Consider the following 17,604-nt stretch of genomic DNA (forward strand, 5'->3'; position numbering starts at 1 on the left):
TGATTTTGATACTCCTGTATCTCCTTCCTGATGGTAATGGGTCAAAGATTCCCCTCCCCATTCCCTTACTGACATGCTCTGTCAAACAGAGACCATGTGCAAATTGGAGGAACAAAACTTGATATCCCATCTGGGCACCATCCAACCAGATGGTATTAACAGTGACCTCCAGTGTCCTTTCACCACCCCTGCCATCTTTTCCCGTGTCCCCTTTTCTCTAGCTCTGTCTCTCTCTCTCTCCCCTCCCTTTTCGCTCGGTCTCCTCTCAGAGCCAAAAATGCTCTCCCTCCCCCAATCAATTCTCACCTTTCCTCCCTCCTGTTCTCTTATCACATCCAAACAGCACCTTTTGTGTGTCGGTCTGAGCTCCTCCCCTCCCATTTTTCCCCTGCCTGCTTTTTGCTCACCTTGAGAAAGGGCTCAAGCCCGAAACACCAGTTATATTCCCGAATCACTGCGAGACCGGCTGAGTTCCCTCATTATTTCTGTGCTTTTACTACAATCACAGCATCTGCAGACTTTTGTGTTTTACTCAAAGATACTGTGTGCTGGATGAAAAAGATCCTCTCTAATTCGTTGAGCCCTATTTAATGAACACTCCCGGTAAATGTCGTCAATAGATGAAAGGGAGACACCAGTGATCTTCTCGGCCATTTTTATAATCCTCTGAATTGACTTCCGGTCACATGATTTGCAACTACCATCCCACACGATGATGCAGTTGGACAGAACATGCTCAATTGTGCTCCTGTAAAACATTGTCACATTAGGAGAAGTTGTCCATTACGTGTACGTCAAGGAACTTTATGCTCTCTATGATGGAACCATCACAATCAGCATCAAGGTTGGGGGGAGGGGGAAAAGAGTTATTGTGCATCCCACCTGCGTCACTAGCGCCATGTTTGTCTGTTACATTGGAGGAAGGGGGAAGTGTGACAGTGGCACACAGAGGAGGTTCATGGCAGGTAACACCACCACACCCCCACCAAGTGAGTTTTCAAACATCAGACTGTCTCCCACCATCCCCCCTCCCCCCCACTAGACTTGTTCTCATGCTGACCCTGGGCACTACTGATGTGTAATTAGTCAATCTTCGGCCTCCTGAAGTCCACATCATCTCCTTTGCTTTATCCACGTTAAGGCTCAGGTTGTTGTTCTTGCAACATTTGATGGTTCTCCCAGCCTCCTCTCTGTAAACTGATTCATCATTGTTGCAGATGAGGCCAACGGCCGTTGTATCACCTGCACATGGAATGATTCTGTGAGAATTGAATCTGGCAGCGCAGTCGTGAGTCGGCGGCGTGAACTGTAGCGGGCTGAGCGCACAGCCCCTGTGTGATGGGATTGGAGATTCTGCCACCAACCCAGAATGACTGGTCTTTCAGTCAAGAAACCCAGAATCCAGTTGCAGAGAGGGGTGTCGAGTCTTAACAAGGACATTTCTACACTGTCCTCCGAGATATGATCCTGTTGAATGCCAAGCTGAAGTAAATGAGCAACATCATTCTCTAGGTGAGTCAGCGTCACATTGTTGCTTCTCACCATCATTTCACACTCCATCCTTTGAACTTGCTCACTGTAGGTCCAAGTCATTTGAACACCAAAAGTGTTGTCATCATATCCTATCCACGATACCCCTGTGCCACTTCAACGACTTTCTCTTGGCATTCTGTGACCTGAAACCATTGACTGTCTTTCCACAGATGCTGCTCGAACTGCCGATTAGTCAGACATTTTCTGGGTTTTATTTTGGATGTCCAGCATCTGCCAATTTTATTTTACAAAGACTTCCAGTGTTCCCCCTCGGCTGCCAAGTCATCGGTATCTGAGACCAACCAGGAGACTGCAGATGTTGGAATTGGGAGCAAAAAAAAATCCGCTGGGGGATCTCAGATTGAGGGGCATTTGTGGGAGCAAAGAATGGTCTACGTTCCAGGTTGGGTCCTTGCATCGTGAACTGAAACGTCAACCATTCTTTTTCACAGAAGTTGCCTGACCCACTGAGTTCCTCTAGCAGACTGTTTTATGACCCCAACATGGTTTACAGTTCCTTCTCCATCTAGAAAACTGCCACCATCCCTCTGGTAAAAGAGGCCATATTTTCCCCTGTCCTTGCCCCATCTTCCTCTTCCCTTCCCCTGTTTGTCACCTTTCACTTCTCTGCTAGGCTTTCCACTGAGCTATTGAATCTTCCTTCTGTCACTGGGCTCTGCCCACCTTTGGGGAGGGCTCAAGTGTCTTGCAAATGATCGCAAAGCTCAGCTATTCCTCCTCAACTTCCTCAGCACCTCCATTATTTGACACGATTGGCTGCACCATCCTCATTCATCTTGCCCCTCCCTGGCTCTTGTCAGTTTTGTCATGATCCGACAGTCACCGACACAAACCTGCTCCCTCTGAAGTCAGTCACACACCAATCCATTCTGGGACTCCCGGGATCATCGGCAAGCTAACTCTTGGAGACTCAATGGTGAGAGGTGCCAGTGCCGCGCCATCATTCGTGTCGCCTCCATGACCCCAGAACCAACTTTTCCTTGGTCTCACTCCTTGAAGACAACATATTGAAAGCACTCAGTAATGGCAAGGTGCGGCTAGCGCAGCGCAGTTGGAGCTCTGCACAGCCAGAGGTACAACCAAGGAAATGTCTGACCTCATGTGGATGGTCGCATATCGACCAGCATTACAAAGAGAGATTGTCCGGATGCTGACCCATGGTCCTTTCTAGAAGTTGGCTGTGCACAAATTGGCTGTCCTAGTTCCCAACGATACAACTGTGATTACCTCTTCACTACGGCGACATGGTATCACAGCGCAACGCTATTACAGCGTCAGCAACCCATATTTGAATCAGCCACTGTCTGTAAGGAGTTTGCACATTCTCCTTGCGCAAGTTTCCTCCGGATGCTTTAGTTTCCTGCTACATTACAAAATCGCATTGGTTAGTAGGTTAATTGGTCACGTGGGTGTAATTGGGCCAGAAGGACCTGGTATGTGCTTTTAAAATAAATTTAATCATAATGAAAGCTCATTTAAAAAAGAGGGGAATGACTGCCTAAGGCAGGAACCATAGAGTTGCTCAGTTGTCCATCGCCAACCCTTCCATGACTGTAACTCTTAATGAATCAGCTTAAAATACTCAGCTATTCCAAATAATTTTCATTATTGACCTGATGGCTCTATATAGCCTTGGCCGAAAAGGCTCCATTTTTGAGGAACAGTAATATCTGTGCAGTTGCAGTTTTTCCACCAAACGTTGCACCCCTACCTCATCCAAATGTTGCTGGGTGGAACCAGCCCCTGGAAGAGCGGCAGCTGGTAGACATAGATCAGGGCGAGATGGGCACTGCTGAAGAACAGCATCAGCACACACAGACATTTGAAGAGGAAAAGGCTGAAGGGCCGCACGCAGGCCCACCAGGTGCACAACCCCAGGAATGTGACAAAGTAGACTGCAGAGATGAGAGATGGGTGGACGATACCTGGAGGACAGAGATGGCCAATTCGCCAACAATCATCACTCTGTCAAATAAACACTTAACCATCAACCAGCCAACATCCTCCAAACAGATCAACTCCTCATCGTCCCTAAGGTTGTGCAAAGAATTGGCTGATGTGTTATCCACCCCATAGAGATCACACTTGGAAAGGCCTTCATCAGGTCTTGTGTCCCTGAGGTTGTGAAAAGCCTACCAGCTAATTAGTGCTTTTGTTTATTGTGGCCCATTTTCATCTCCTTTTGCTCTGGAGACCCTTTCCCTTTCTAGACTTGAGGAGACTCACGCCAGCTGCTCTATATTCACACGAGCTCCAGCTGTCCTCACACCAGTGGTTGAACTGGAGAGGAACTCCACACATTTGGAGCACATGGAGTTTGCTGGGTTGGTGATTCTGCCCCAGAGATACCCTCGTGAAGAGGAGTCCACCGTGGAGGTGAAATAGCCTGTGAATTCTGAATGATCCCATAACTCAGAGTTGGACAAGCTATTGTTGCACAACCACCTGTGGACAGTGTCGTCACCACCACCCTGAAGATGGCAGGTTGGTGCGATAACCCTTGCGAGAGGAGATTGCAGAAGTCTCACGAAATAGGCTCATCAGCAAGATCAAGGCCCGTAGAATAAAACTTGGCATTGGTGACTAGAACATGGATTGGTGAGACTTGGATGGAAAGCAGAGGGTTGTTCTCTCTGAAGGAAGTATAAGACACTGCTCTTGTGTCGGGACATTTTCTCTTCCTGAAATACATGAACGATTCGGATTTAGGGCCGACAGTTTTAAAACTCACAGCCAACCAACAGTTGGGGGGGGGGGGGGTGGAATCGTGACAAAATTCAGTGGACTTTGATGGATTAATGGACATCAGGAGACACAAGGCAGGTGGCTTTTTGTGCATTAATGCATTCTGGTCAGAAGGGAGATAGATGGTCTGCTGCAGTGGGTACAATCCTCAAGGGGCGCTGCAACAGAAAGGCTCCACAACTTAGCAAAGGTGCAGAGGTGACTGAGAAAGCAAGCCAAACAAAAATAGGCAATGTGATTCATGAATGGTGGCACAGAATCCGAAAAGCAGGCACATTTGAACTTTCCTCAGGTCATTATATGAGAGAGGATGTTTGCAAGGCTGGAGCAGCCAGGATGGTTTTCCGTAGAGTGGATCAAAATAATGGTGGTGCAAAATGGAAGGTGTAAAGATGAACAAATGCCTCCGATTCAGAGGTAAGTGACAAACAAAACCATAGGTGACACACAGAAGCAGACAAACAGCTGGAAAACACTGACTGCGTGGCAAAAGTGGATCTCGTATGGGTGTTTAAAGGAGAATTGGATCAGCTTTTGCTATAGGAGGCTTTGGAGAAAGGGCAGCAGGTGGGACAAGCCACATTGCTCTTGAAAATGGTCTCCTGTGATATTACCAGTCCACAAATTGTACAGGCTCTGGCAACATATGTTTGTAGGCAAAGCATTTTGAGTAATTCCTCTGCAGCATGCAATCTACCCTTCATTAATGAAGGCACATTAAAGTATTATTGGCTGTACTAGAAGAAGCTAGTGGAATGCTGCTGGTGTGCCAGATGTAGCAGCTTGCTGATATAGGACCATCTGTCCCTTGGCTGGTGGAGACAATCTTTGGGCAGCTTCTGTGGTGGTCCTCCCAGCATCTTTACCAATGGGTAACCTTCGGTCAACAACGTTATGTGTTTTCTCCCTTAAACCCTAGGGCCTAGCGTGTGTCTCAGTCCTTATCTTACTTTCCTAACTCTTTGTTGTGGTCATTCTCTTTTGACAAGAGAGGAAATTCTTCAAACTGATTGCTTACAATGTGGTGGGCCTCTTCAGATATTGTGGGGAAACTTCTCTCAGTTAACATCAGGACCTGGAAAATTGAGGTCATCATCCTATCAGTTATCACACGAGTGTCTGGGATCTTACTGTCCATAAATTGACCACTATGCTTCCCACATCTCAAGAATAAAGACACACAAAGCTGGAGAAATTCAGCAGGTCAAACATTGTCCTTCATATAGCAAGAGTAGAAATACATAACTGACATTTTGGGCTCGATTATTTTTATGCATTTTTGTCTTCTTTTAAAAAACCTTTTTGATGTATAAAGGACATTGTTTGACCTGCTGGAGTTCCTCCAGCTTTGTCTATTTTTACTTCAACCACAGTGTCTACAGATTTTCGTATTTTACTTCAAGAAAAGAGAAGCACTTTTGCAGGTTTCCTGAGCTCCTCGGGTATTCCACACAAGAAAGCTTTCACTCTGCTAATCACGCTCAAAATAATTTTCAGAAGTTTGTGTAGATTCAAAAGCAGAAAGATACAGACCTGCAAAACATAATAGAATAGTAAAAACAGGTTTCCCTGCTGTAATGATCAGATCTCCAATCAGCTCCTTAATCCAGATCATGAATAACATTAGTTTCTGGATGAATCTTTCTTTGTTGACTGTGTTATTCTCTGCCAAAGTTTCTTCCTCTTCATCCTCTATAGATTCTGACTCCGAGCTCGTTTCCTCTTCAGAATCTGTGCTTTCCACCTCTTCCTGACAGCGACAGAGGTAAAAGGTAAAATTACTGGGGGCAGAGGAGGAGTGAAATTTAGCTGAGCTTTTAGGTAAGTATGGAACAGGTGTGGACATTAAACATCACAGAACAGGATCGAAGGGTTGAATGGACTGCCCTTATTCCTTCAAAAAAACTGAAGTTCAAAACAACTTCTTTTTAAAAAAAAAGGGTTGAATGGAAAATTTCATACACTGATCCAAATGACAGTTCAGCCAACAAACCTCAAACAGCCCACAGGGATGGGAATCAATCTGCAAAGAGCCCGTGAAATTTTTCTCATCAATGAGGATTAATTTTAGTTGGGCCAAGACACATCATTGGTTAACAACAATTAATTTTAGTGAAAAAGAAACATGAATTAGCATTAAAATGGTTTAAAATTGACTTTAGCAATCTGCCTCTGACTAACTGTGAACACATATGTGCTGGAGAAACTCAGCAGGTCATGCAGCTTCCACAGGAAGCAAAAGGCTCAGGCCTGAAAAGCTGGCTACCCTTTACTTCCAATGAATGGATCGTGGCCTCCTGAGTTTCTCCAGCATGTTTGTGTACTTCACTCGACCCCAACATCTGCAGACTTTTTTTTAGAAACACCTCCACACAATTGTCTGATATATGGGTCAACATTTTTGAGAATGATAGGATTGTAGAGAGGTCGCTATGGCTACAGCAAGGTTACAGCTCTCGGTTATAGCCCTAAGGAGGTAGCTTGAATCCGCAGAAGAGACACAGACCAGTAGAGTCTATTCGACACCGCGTTTATTCAGTGGCAGCTTGGCTGTGTCACCACTGGGGCGTGGCTTGAGTGGGCCGGCTGCTAATTGGTTACCTCGGATGCCGGTGCCCCTTGCGATCCACCGGCGGCAATTGAAAGTGGGCCTGCAGGTGCAGCAGGTGGTGAGGAAGGTGAATGCTATGTGGGCATTCATAGCAAGAGGATTTGAGTACAGAGATCCTGCTACAGTTGTACAGGGCCTTGGTGAGACCACACCTGGAGTACTGCGTGCAGTTTTGTTCTCCTTATCTGAGGAAGGACATCCTCGCCGTGGAAGAGGTGCAGAGGAGATTCACTAGACAGATACTAGGGATAGAAGGATATGAAGAAAGGTTGGATAGACTAGGCTTGTTTTTTCTGGAATTTAGAAGATTGAGGGGGGATCTTATAGAAACACAAAATTTTTAAGGGATTAGACAGACTAGACATAGGTAGGTTGTTTCAAATGCTGGGAAAAACCAGAACCAGGGATCACAGTTTAAGGATAAGGGGGAAGTTTTTTTAAGACTGAGATGAGGAAAATTTTCTTCTCCCAGAGGGTGGTAGATCTGTGGATTTCTTTGCCACAGGAAGTAGTTGAGGCCGGTTCCTTGTCAATATTTAAGAGTAGCTTAGATTTGGCCCTTGTAGCTAAGAGGATCAAGAGGTATGTGGAGGAGGCAGGAACCAGGTACTGATCAGCCATGATCATATTCAATGGCGGTGTAGGCTTGAAACTCCTGCACCTATTTTTCTACATTTCTATGTTTTACTGCTCTGCCGGCAGCCTATGGAAACTGGCGTTTTAGCCCGCACGATGTTTTGCCGGTCACTGCGTTAGACGGCCATTTCTTGTGTCATCCCAAGGCGCGGGCTGCTGCTGGATCGTGATTTTTCACTGATGAAGATGAAACTCTGGAACTTGCTAATTCCTTGCCTAATATTAAACAAGATCTAACTCAAAGCCAACCTGCTCAAAAGGTGAAATTGAGTGAAGATGCAAGATAAACATTAGATGTTAGAATACTGAGAAATGATTGAAATTGATGATGATCCAAGTGAACAAGGATCTCGAAGAAGCTCTTTATACTTGAAGGAATGATATAAATGCATTTATGTGTATTCTGCCCAGAGGGGCGGGGGGCAAACTTCTCCGCAGCCATGTGCCAATTAGTGGCGAGAGCCACGTGCCATACAACAGAGGGAAATAGTACTGGTTTTCTTATCAGTACTTTTTTTTGGGGGGGAGGAGGTTAGGGTTAGGTTTTTTTCTTCTCTTTTTCTTTAGAGACGACAATTATTTTTTGAAAATTTCTATGGGGCTGGGGTCCCCTGGGATGGGTGGCGAGAGTTCTTAATTTTTGTAATTTAAGTTATGGCTGTTAATAATGTATTAAATTTTGTAACTTTTAATGTGAATAAGCTTAATAACCCAATTAGAGGAAATATTTTGTTGGCTTGTATTAAGAAACTGAGGGTTGATATTGCTTTTTTTTCCACAAAAGACACATTTAACTGAAGAACAACATAAAAAATTCAAAAGAGAGGTCAAGTTATAGCTTTAAAAAAAAAAGACCGATAGGATCGCTCTCTCACACAAAGATTTTCCAACATACCTCACTTCCAGACTGACTCACACCCCAGGCACAATCTTCGACTGCTCTCTCTATCCTGGGAACAACCAACCATTTCCGACATGCAACAAAAGCAGCCAAGCTCTCAATCAACATTCCAACATCTGGGAAAACCAGGCGAATCCCATTTCCAATGCCTGCTTCGCTCAACCTGAATCCAGTTGAAAAGCATTTTAAAAAAAACACAAAAAGTACATTGATAACAAATACCTGTAAGACAAAATGGACAGTAGGCATCAGAGAACATCACACAGTGCATTGGGCAGGCTGCATCCCTGGCCCGCATCAGCAGTGGGCAGGCTGCGTCCCTGGCCCTGATCTCCACCGGCAGTGGGCAGGCTGCATGTGCATCCCTGGTACGCAATGGCAGTGGGCAGGCTGTATGTCTAGACAGTGGGCCCTTTTCCCTGTGAAGCAGTCAAATTTTGGTTTCTTTTGTACTTCTCTCCCATCGACCACATAAAAAAAAAACTTTGTTACACGAGATGAAAAGAAAACAAGGCTTTTACTTCAATGTGCTGAGGACCCCTGCGGGGTGTCATGCCCATTTTGAGAATCAATGATCTAGATTATGTCACATGTCTAGACTAGCAGTGCGCAGTGGTTGGCAGGCAGTGTGTCACATTTAATTGTCTCAATGGTCCACATCGGCTGTTGATAAGATGCCTCAAGCATCTTAGCAGTGTTGATAAGATGTTTCATGACCTCAGTAGCACCACTGCCAGTCTAGACTGGCAGTGAAGGATAGTCAATGCATCACATATGCTAATGTTAAATCACAGGATTCTGTTGACACTGTGGTTAAATGAAAAAACACACAAATGCTGGAGAAACTCAGCAGGTTAAACAGTGCCTTTAGGTAGCAAAGGTAAAGATACATCACCAATGTTTCAGGCTTGAGCCCTTCATCAAGATGTGTGGGAGAGCTCCAGCCCAAAATGTTGGTGATGTATCTTTACCTTTGCTACCTAAAGGCACTCTTTGACCTGCTGAGTTTCTCCAGCATTTGTATTTTTTTTCATGCATGCTAGTGTGTTCAGTTTCTAATAATTAGTTAGTGGAAGATAATAAATGAATTCCTGACATTGTAAAAATATTCATTGCAGGAATGAGAGAAAGAGTGAGTGTGTGTGTGAGAGAGAGAGAGAGAGAGAGAGAGAGAGAGAGAGAGAAAATATAATTTAAATGAATGATAATTGTGATATTGTACATATTCGGTTACTTCAAATGCACAGTGAAATGTTCATCTGACACTAGCGATAGCACCTCAACTGTATTGGGGGGGGGGGGATTGAAGTGAGTGGGGAGAGGTGGAAAGCCTAGTTTGAAGGCTTATTTTCCACTGGAAACTACCACACCTCCCTCCCAGCCCACTGTTGTCACTTACCTGACTATTCCGATCTGCCAGAGGGCCCTCTCCCAGGCTGTCCCTGTGGTAGAGAGAGAATACGAGACAACCAGTGTTTCCTTTTGCCCATTACCAGTGCCAATGCTCCTCATATAAAGTTGCAACTTTTTAATCTCCTTTTATAAGAAAAATTACACTCACACACATTGCAATGCCTTTATTCTGGGAGCGAGGCAGAATTTGAGATCTGGAGAGATCGTAAAAGGACAGGGGAGAGAAAGACCTCTCAATGTGTCCCCAAGGCAGTACGGACTTTTAAGAGGTGGGGTTTGGGTTTCAATTTGGCAAAGGCTGGGTGCAAGGCTGCAATTATCCCGTGTCACTGATCACAACAGCTATAACCATTAGGGTTGGCGCCAAGGGAGGGTATATGCGGGCACTGCCCCGCCAAACGGTCGTGCTTGCCGTCAGACCCGCCCCACTCTCTCCCGCGTCACTAGCATCTAGGTTGATGCATGCTAGCGACTCTCCACCTGCCCCCGTTTCTCCACCTGCCCCCACTTGATGCAATAAAAGCAGCGACCTCGTGACCTACGGAGGGGCAGACGGTGTTAACATTCATCGGCAGGCAAGTCCCAGCATCCAATAGCACTTCTCGCCTCCCGTCAACAAGTGGATCCCGGAATCCAACAGCACCCCCAACCCCCTGCTGTGCAAGTTTATGAGTGTTCCACTGTGCCCCACACTAACACGCTAATCCCCCCCTCTAACATTCGTTCTGCCGCCGACCCTGATAACCACGGATGGAAAAGGTGGACCATCTCACCCAGTGCGACAGCAGTCCATGGGGTATTTGAATTTTGGAGTGGGATTTCGGGCTGCAGAGGACAGGAAAGGGAGGAGGAAAGCATGGAAATCATGCTACTCTTGGTGGCCCACAAACAGTTCCTTGAAGATGTGATGGTGTCCTGGCAATTTATGACATTGAAGGAGATTCAAAAACCCATTACTTTGCAGTTGCCAGCCATGACTTTTTGCCACCTTCCTCCAGCTGACAGGCTTCAGTTTATGGTGATCCTGGGTGCCGACACGTTTAAATCACAGACCACCCCCACCCCCCCACCACCTGTTTCAAATGTCCACAACTAAGCCATCTCCAGGAAGTGGCTTGGTTCAGGATCCTCACCTTCCCCACATCAGACACAAAGGTTAACAGGCAGAAGGCTGGTCTGGACTAAAGCTATGAGAGTTGCATTTTGCACTCTACCCTCAGTCTCACTCCGATTGCACCCAGAATGCCTCACCGTTGTTGTGTGTGTGAGAGAACACTGCTTGAAATCCCATCTGAAGCAACAGGAAGGTGGAACTGGTGAAACACAAGATTTTGAGGAGAGATCCAGTGTGTCCTGCAACAGAAGGAACATCTAGGAAGTGAAGTAAGCAAAAAGATGATTTATTTACACATTGCCTTTAAGGACCACAAAATGCCCGCAAACATTTTGCAACCAACACGGTAAAGTTCAATCAGACACACAGTATTTGCATGACTAAACCCTCCTCAGTGGCAAAAGGACAGCTTCTTCCCCCTCCGTCATCAGATTTCTGAATGAACAATGAACCACAAACACTACCTCACTTTTTCTTGCGTTATTTTTATTGACGTTGAAATGTCGTTTATAGAAATGTGACGCTGCCGCAGAACGACAAATTTCACGACGTGTTCATGACCATAAATTTTGATTCTAATATCTTTAAGCTGATCAGTTTAATGTAGCACCAAAATGAGCCGTCAGTCCACACCAATCTTCAACCACCTTCATTGCACCTATCCTACCTGAACCCACTTTATCCTCCTCTCATTCCATCAACTGCCCCCTCCCCCCACAATTTTACTGGTCACCTGCACACAAGGGGCAATGTACAAATAACCAATTAACCTACCAACCCGGACTTTTTTGGCCTGGACGAGGAAACTAGGGTCGTTGGCTACTGTGAACCGTCCCCAGCGTGCGGGTGATGCAGTGCTTTCTTGGGTGCTGCTGGCAAGAAAGTGGAGAGCATAGAAAAATGGGGCTGGGGTAAACATCAAGGCAGATTCAGCCAGTCAAAGGCTACTTTCCCATGACGTATCGGTCGACACAGCACTCTGTCTGAAATGGAGAACCTGGAACAAACCCACAGTGTCACTGGGAGCACTCCACACAGACAACACCCAGGTCAGGATTGGGCCCAATTCACTGGAACTAAGAGGCAGGAGTGTGTTGTTGAAAGACAGGCACCCTGGAGAACTTCCTGCATGATACAATAGAGCAGGGGGATCTTACAATTTGACATCAGAGCTGGAGACAGGGCCTCAAGAAGGCAACACCTCCGACAGTGCCTCAGTCTCCCAAAATTGCAGTGAAGAGTCAGTCTCTAAAATAAGTTTCTTAGAAATCTTGCAAACTATTAATACGAGATTCCAATGCCCCATTTCACTGTACTTTTTTTCAGTTTCCTACATTTTCTCATGGTAACAGGGTACCCTGTACTTTGATTGAATTTAAATTTAATTTTTAATGCAGAGATACAACACTGCAACAGGCCCATAAGGACCAGGAGCCCGCACCACCCAAATACATGCTGTACCTCTTTAATCCAGCGATGTTAGCACTTGGTCATCGCCAGAAAACATAAAAATGCCAGAAAACAGAAATGGACCCCTAAGAGAACACACCCCCCCCCCCCATGTAAACACATCAAAGGTAGAACAAGGCTTAAAACAGGAAATAATACTGTTGGGGTGGCACAATTGGGACTGGGATTCGAGTCCCGCGCTGTCTGTGAGGAGTTTGTACAAACGGCGGCTGATTCACACATCCAGACCTCAGAGGGTCGGATAAGAGAGGTACAACCCTGTACATCTTTGGAACGAGGGAGGAAGTCCAGAGGAAGCTCACACAGACGTGGGGAGAATGCACAAACTCCCCAGAGACAAAGCCAGATGTGAACCCTATTTGCTGCCACTGAAATAGCGTCGAGCTGACTGGTGTGCTAACCGTGTCGCTGCTGCACTTTTGATTACCCCAACCCTCCTCGGGTAGGTGTATTCTCCACTTCCGAGCCATCAGATGTTCCATGTTCATCTGAGAAAACTAAATTGTTATCTGTCCAGTTTAGGGACCCTTCACCAGGGATTGCAAAGAGAAATAAGTTAGTTTTTAACGGAGCAAAGAAGGCAAAAGGGGGAACAAAGGGAATAACTCAAATAGGGCGAGACCAGTGAGTAAAATTGGCTACCACTCCATGCACCACATCAACATTGGGCATCAATCCCCTCCACTCCACAAACCACCCCGACCGACACTGGGCATCCATCCCCTCCCCGGACCACCCCGACCGACACTGGGCATCCATCCCCTCCCCGGACCACCCCGACCGACACTGGGCATCCATCCCCGACCGACACTGGGCATCCATCCCCGACCGACACTGGGCATCCATCCCCGACCGACACTGGGCATCCATCCCCGACCGACACTGGGCATCCATCCCCGACCGACACTGGGCATCCATCCCCGACCGACACTGGGCATCCATCCCCGACCGACACTGGGCATCCATCCCCGACCGACACTGGGCATCCATCCCCGACCGACACTGGGCATCCATCCCCGACCGACACTGGGCATCCATCCCCGACCGACACTGGGCATCCATCCCCGACCGACACTGGGCATCCATCCCCGACCGACACTGGGCATCCATCCCCGACCGACACTGGGCATCCATCCCCGACCGACACTGGGCATCCATCCCCGACCGACACTGGGCATCCATCCCCGACCGACACTGGGCATCCATCCCCGACCGACACTGGGCATCCATCCCCGACCGACACTGGGCATCCATCCCCGACCGACACTGGGCATCCATCCCCGACCGACACTGGGCATCCATCCCCGACCGACACTGGGCATCCATCCCCGACCGACACTGGGCATCCATCCCCGACCGACACTGGGCATCCATCCCCGACCGACACTGGGCATCCATCCCCGACCGACACTGGGCATCCATCCCCGACCGACACTGGGCATCCATCCCCGACCGACACTGGGCATCCATCCCCGACCGACACTGGGCATCCATCCCCGACCGACACTGGGCATCCATCCCCGACCGACACTGGGCATCCATCCCCGACCGACACTGGGCATCCATCCCCGACCGACACTGGGCATCCATCCCCGACCGACACTGGGCATCCATCCCCGACCGACACTGGGCATCCATCCCCGACCGACACTGGGCATCCATCCCCGACCGACACTGGGCATCCATCCCCGACCGACACTGGGCATCCATCCCCGACCGACACTGGGCATCCATCCCCGACCGACACTGGGCATCCATCCCCGACCGACACTGGGCATCCATCCCCGACCGACACTGGGCATCCATCCCCGACCGACACTGGGCATCCATCCCCGACCGACACTGGGCATCCATCCCCGACCGACACTGGGCATCCATCCCCGACCGACACTGGGCATCCATCCCCGACCGACACTGGGCATCCATCCCCGACCGACACTGGGCATCCATCCCCGACCGACACTGGGCATCCATCCCCGACCGACACTGGGCATCCATCCCCGACCGACACTGGGCATCCATCCCCGACCGACACTGGGCATCCATCCCCGACCGACACTGGGCATCCATCCCCGACCGACACTGGGCATCCATCCCCGACCGACACTGGGCATCCATCCCCGACCGACACTGGGCATCCATCCCCGACCGACACTGGGCATCCATCCCCGACCGACACTGGGCATCCATCCCCGACCGACACTGGGCATCCATCCCCGACCGACACTGGGCATCCATCCCCGACCGACACTGGGCATCCATCCCCGACCGACACTGGGCATCCATCCCCGACCGACACTGGGCATCCATCCCCGACCGACACTGGGCATCCATCCCCGACCGACACTGGGCATCCATCCCCGACCGACACTGGGCATCCATCCCCGACCGACACTGGGCATCCATCCCCGACCGACACTGGGCATCCATCCCCGACCGACACTGGGCATCCATCCCCGACCGACACTGGGCATCCATCCCCGACCGACACTGGGCATCCATCCCCGACCGACACTGGGCATCCATCCCCGACCGACACTGGGCATCCATCCCCGACCGACACTGGGCATCCATCCCCGACCGACACTGGGCATCCATCCCCGACCGACACTGGGCATCCATCCCCGACCGACACTGGGCATCCATCCCCGACCGACACTGGGCATCCATCCCCGACCGACACTGGGCATCCATCCCCGACCGACACTGGGCATCCATCCCCGACCGACACTGGGCATCCATCCCCGACCGACACTGGGCATCCATCCCCGACCGACACTGGGCATCCATCCCCGACCGACACTGGGCATCCATCCCCGACCGACACTGGGCATCCATCCCCGACCGACACTGGGCATCCATCCCCGACCGACACTGGGCATCCATCCCCGACCGACACTGGGCATCCATCCCCGACCGACACTGGGCATCCATCCCCGACCGACACTGGGCATCCATCCCCGACCGACACTGGGCATCCATCCCCGACCGACACTGGGCATCCATCCCCGACCGACACTGGGCATCCATCCCCGACCGACACTGGGCATCCATCCCCGACCGACACTGGGCATCCATCCCCGACCGACACTGGGCATCCATCCCCGACCGACACTGGGCATCCATCCCCGACCGACACTGGGCATCCATCCCCGACCGACACTGGGCATCCATCCCCGACCGACACTGGGCATCCATCCCCGACCGACACTGGGCATCCATCCCCGACCGACACTGGGCATCCATCCCCGACCGACACTGGGCATCCATCCCCGACCGACACTGGGCATCCATCCCCGACCGACACTGGGCATCCATCCCCGACCGACACTGGGCATCCATCCCCGACCGACACTGGGCATCCATCCCCGACCGACACTGGGCATCCATCCCCGACCGACACTGGGCATCCATCCCCGACCGACACTGGGCATCCATCCCCGACCGACACTGGGCATCCATCCCCGACCGACACTGGGCATCCATCCCCGACCGACACTGGGCATCCATCCCCGACCGACACTGGGCATCCATCCCCGACCGACACTGGGCATCCATCCCCGACCGACACTGGGCATCCATCCCCGACCGACACTGGGCATCCATCCCCGACCGACACTGGGCATCCATCCCCGACCGACACTGGGCATCCATCCCCGACCGACACTGGGCATCCATCCCCGACCGACACTGGGCATCCATCCCCGACCGACACTGGGCATCCATCCCCGACCGACACTGGGCATCCATCCCCGACCGACACTGGGCATCCATCCCCGACCGACACTGGGCATCCATCCCCGACCGACACTGGGCATCCATCCCCGACCGACACTGGGCATCCATCCCCGACCGACACTGGGCATCCATCCCCGACCGACACTGGGCATCCATCCCCGACCGACACTGGGCATCCATCCCCGACCGACACTGGGCATCCATCCCCGACCGACACTGGGCATCCATCCCCGACCGACACTGGGCATCCATCCCCGACCGACACTGGGCATCCATCCCCGACCGACACTGGGCATCCATCCCCGACCGACACTGGGCATCCATCCCCGACCGACACTGGGCATCCATCCCCGACCGACACTGGGCATCCATCCCCGACCGACACTGGGCATCCATCCCCGACCGACACTGGGCATCCATCCCCGACCGACACTGGGCATCCATCCCCGACCGACACTGGGCATCCATCCCCGACCGACACTGGGCATCCACCCCCGACCGACACTGGGCATCCACCCCCGACCGACACTGGGCATCCACCCCCGACCGACACTGGGCATCCACCCCCGACCGACACTGGGCATCCACCCCCGACACTGGGCATCCACCCCCGACACTGGGCATCCACCCCCGACACTGGGCATCCACCCCCGACACTGGGCATCCACCCCCGACACTGGGCATCCACCCCCGACACTGGGCATCCACCCCCGACACTGGGCATCCACTCCCGACACTGGGCATCCACCCCGACACTGGGCATCCAGCCCGACACTGGGCATCCAGCCCGACACTGGGCATCCAGCCCGACACTGGGCATCCAGCCCGACACTGGGCATCCAGCCCGACACTGGGCATCCAGCCCGACACTGGGCATCCAGCCCGACACTGGGCATCCAGCCCGACACTGGGCATCCAGCCCGACACTGGGCATCCAGCCCGACACTGGGCATCCAGCCCGACACTGGGCATCCAGCCCGACACTGGGCATCCAGCCCGACACTGGGCATCCAGCCCGACACTGGGCATCCAGCCCGACACTGCGCATCCACCCCGACACTGCGCATCCACCCCGACACTGCGCATCCACCCCGACACTGCGCATCCACCCCGACACTGCGCATCCACCCCGACACTGCGCATCCACCCCGACACTGCGCATCCACCCCGACACTGCGCATCCACCCCGACACTGCGCATCCACCCCGACACTGGGCATCCACCCCGACACTGGGCATCCATCCCCTCCACAGACCACCCCGACACTGGGCATCCATCCCCTCCACAGACCACCCCGACACTGGGCATCCATCCCCTCCACAGACCACCCCGACACTGGGCATCCATCCCCTCCACAGACCACCCCGACACTGGGCATCCATCCCCTCCACAGACCACCCCGACACTGGGCATCCATCCCCT

At 51.2% G+C, this 17,604-nt stretch overlaps 1 protein-coding gene across 1 annotated transcript in view; it reads right to left on the reverse strand.

Annotated features, from left to right (window-relative positions):
* Positions 1–7,531, reverse strand: part of LOC138737294 (piezo-type mechanosensitive ion channel component 2-like) — a 150,460-nt gene extending 142,929 nt beyond the window's left edge. Inside the window, exons 1-4 of the mRNA XM_069888047.1 lie at positions 7,521–7,531; positions 6,901–6,984; positions 5,833–6,080; positions 3,266–3,479 (exon numbers count right to left, since the gene is read on the reverse strand). Coding sequence (XP_069744148.1) covers positions 3,266–3,479; positions 5,833–6,080; positions 6,901–6,984; positions 7,521–7,531 — 557 coding nt within the window. The remainder of the gene's footprint in view (positions 1–3,265; positions 3,480–5,832; positions 6,081–6,900; positions 6,985–7,520) is intronic.
* Positions 7,532–17,604: the final 10,073 nt, after the last annotated feature.

Source organism: Narcine bancroftii, chromosome 6 (assembly GCF_036971445.1).
Source record: "Narcine bancroftii isolate sNarBan1 chromosome 6, sNarBan1.hap1, whole genome shotgun sequence".
Classification (NCBI taxonomy): domain Eukaryota; kingdom Metazoa; phylum Chordata; class Chondrichthyes; order Torpediniformes; family Narcinidae; genus Narcine; species Narcine bancroftii.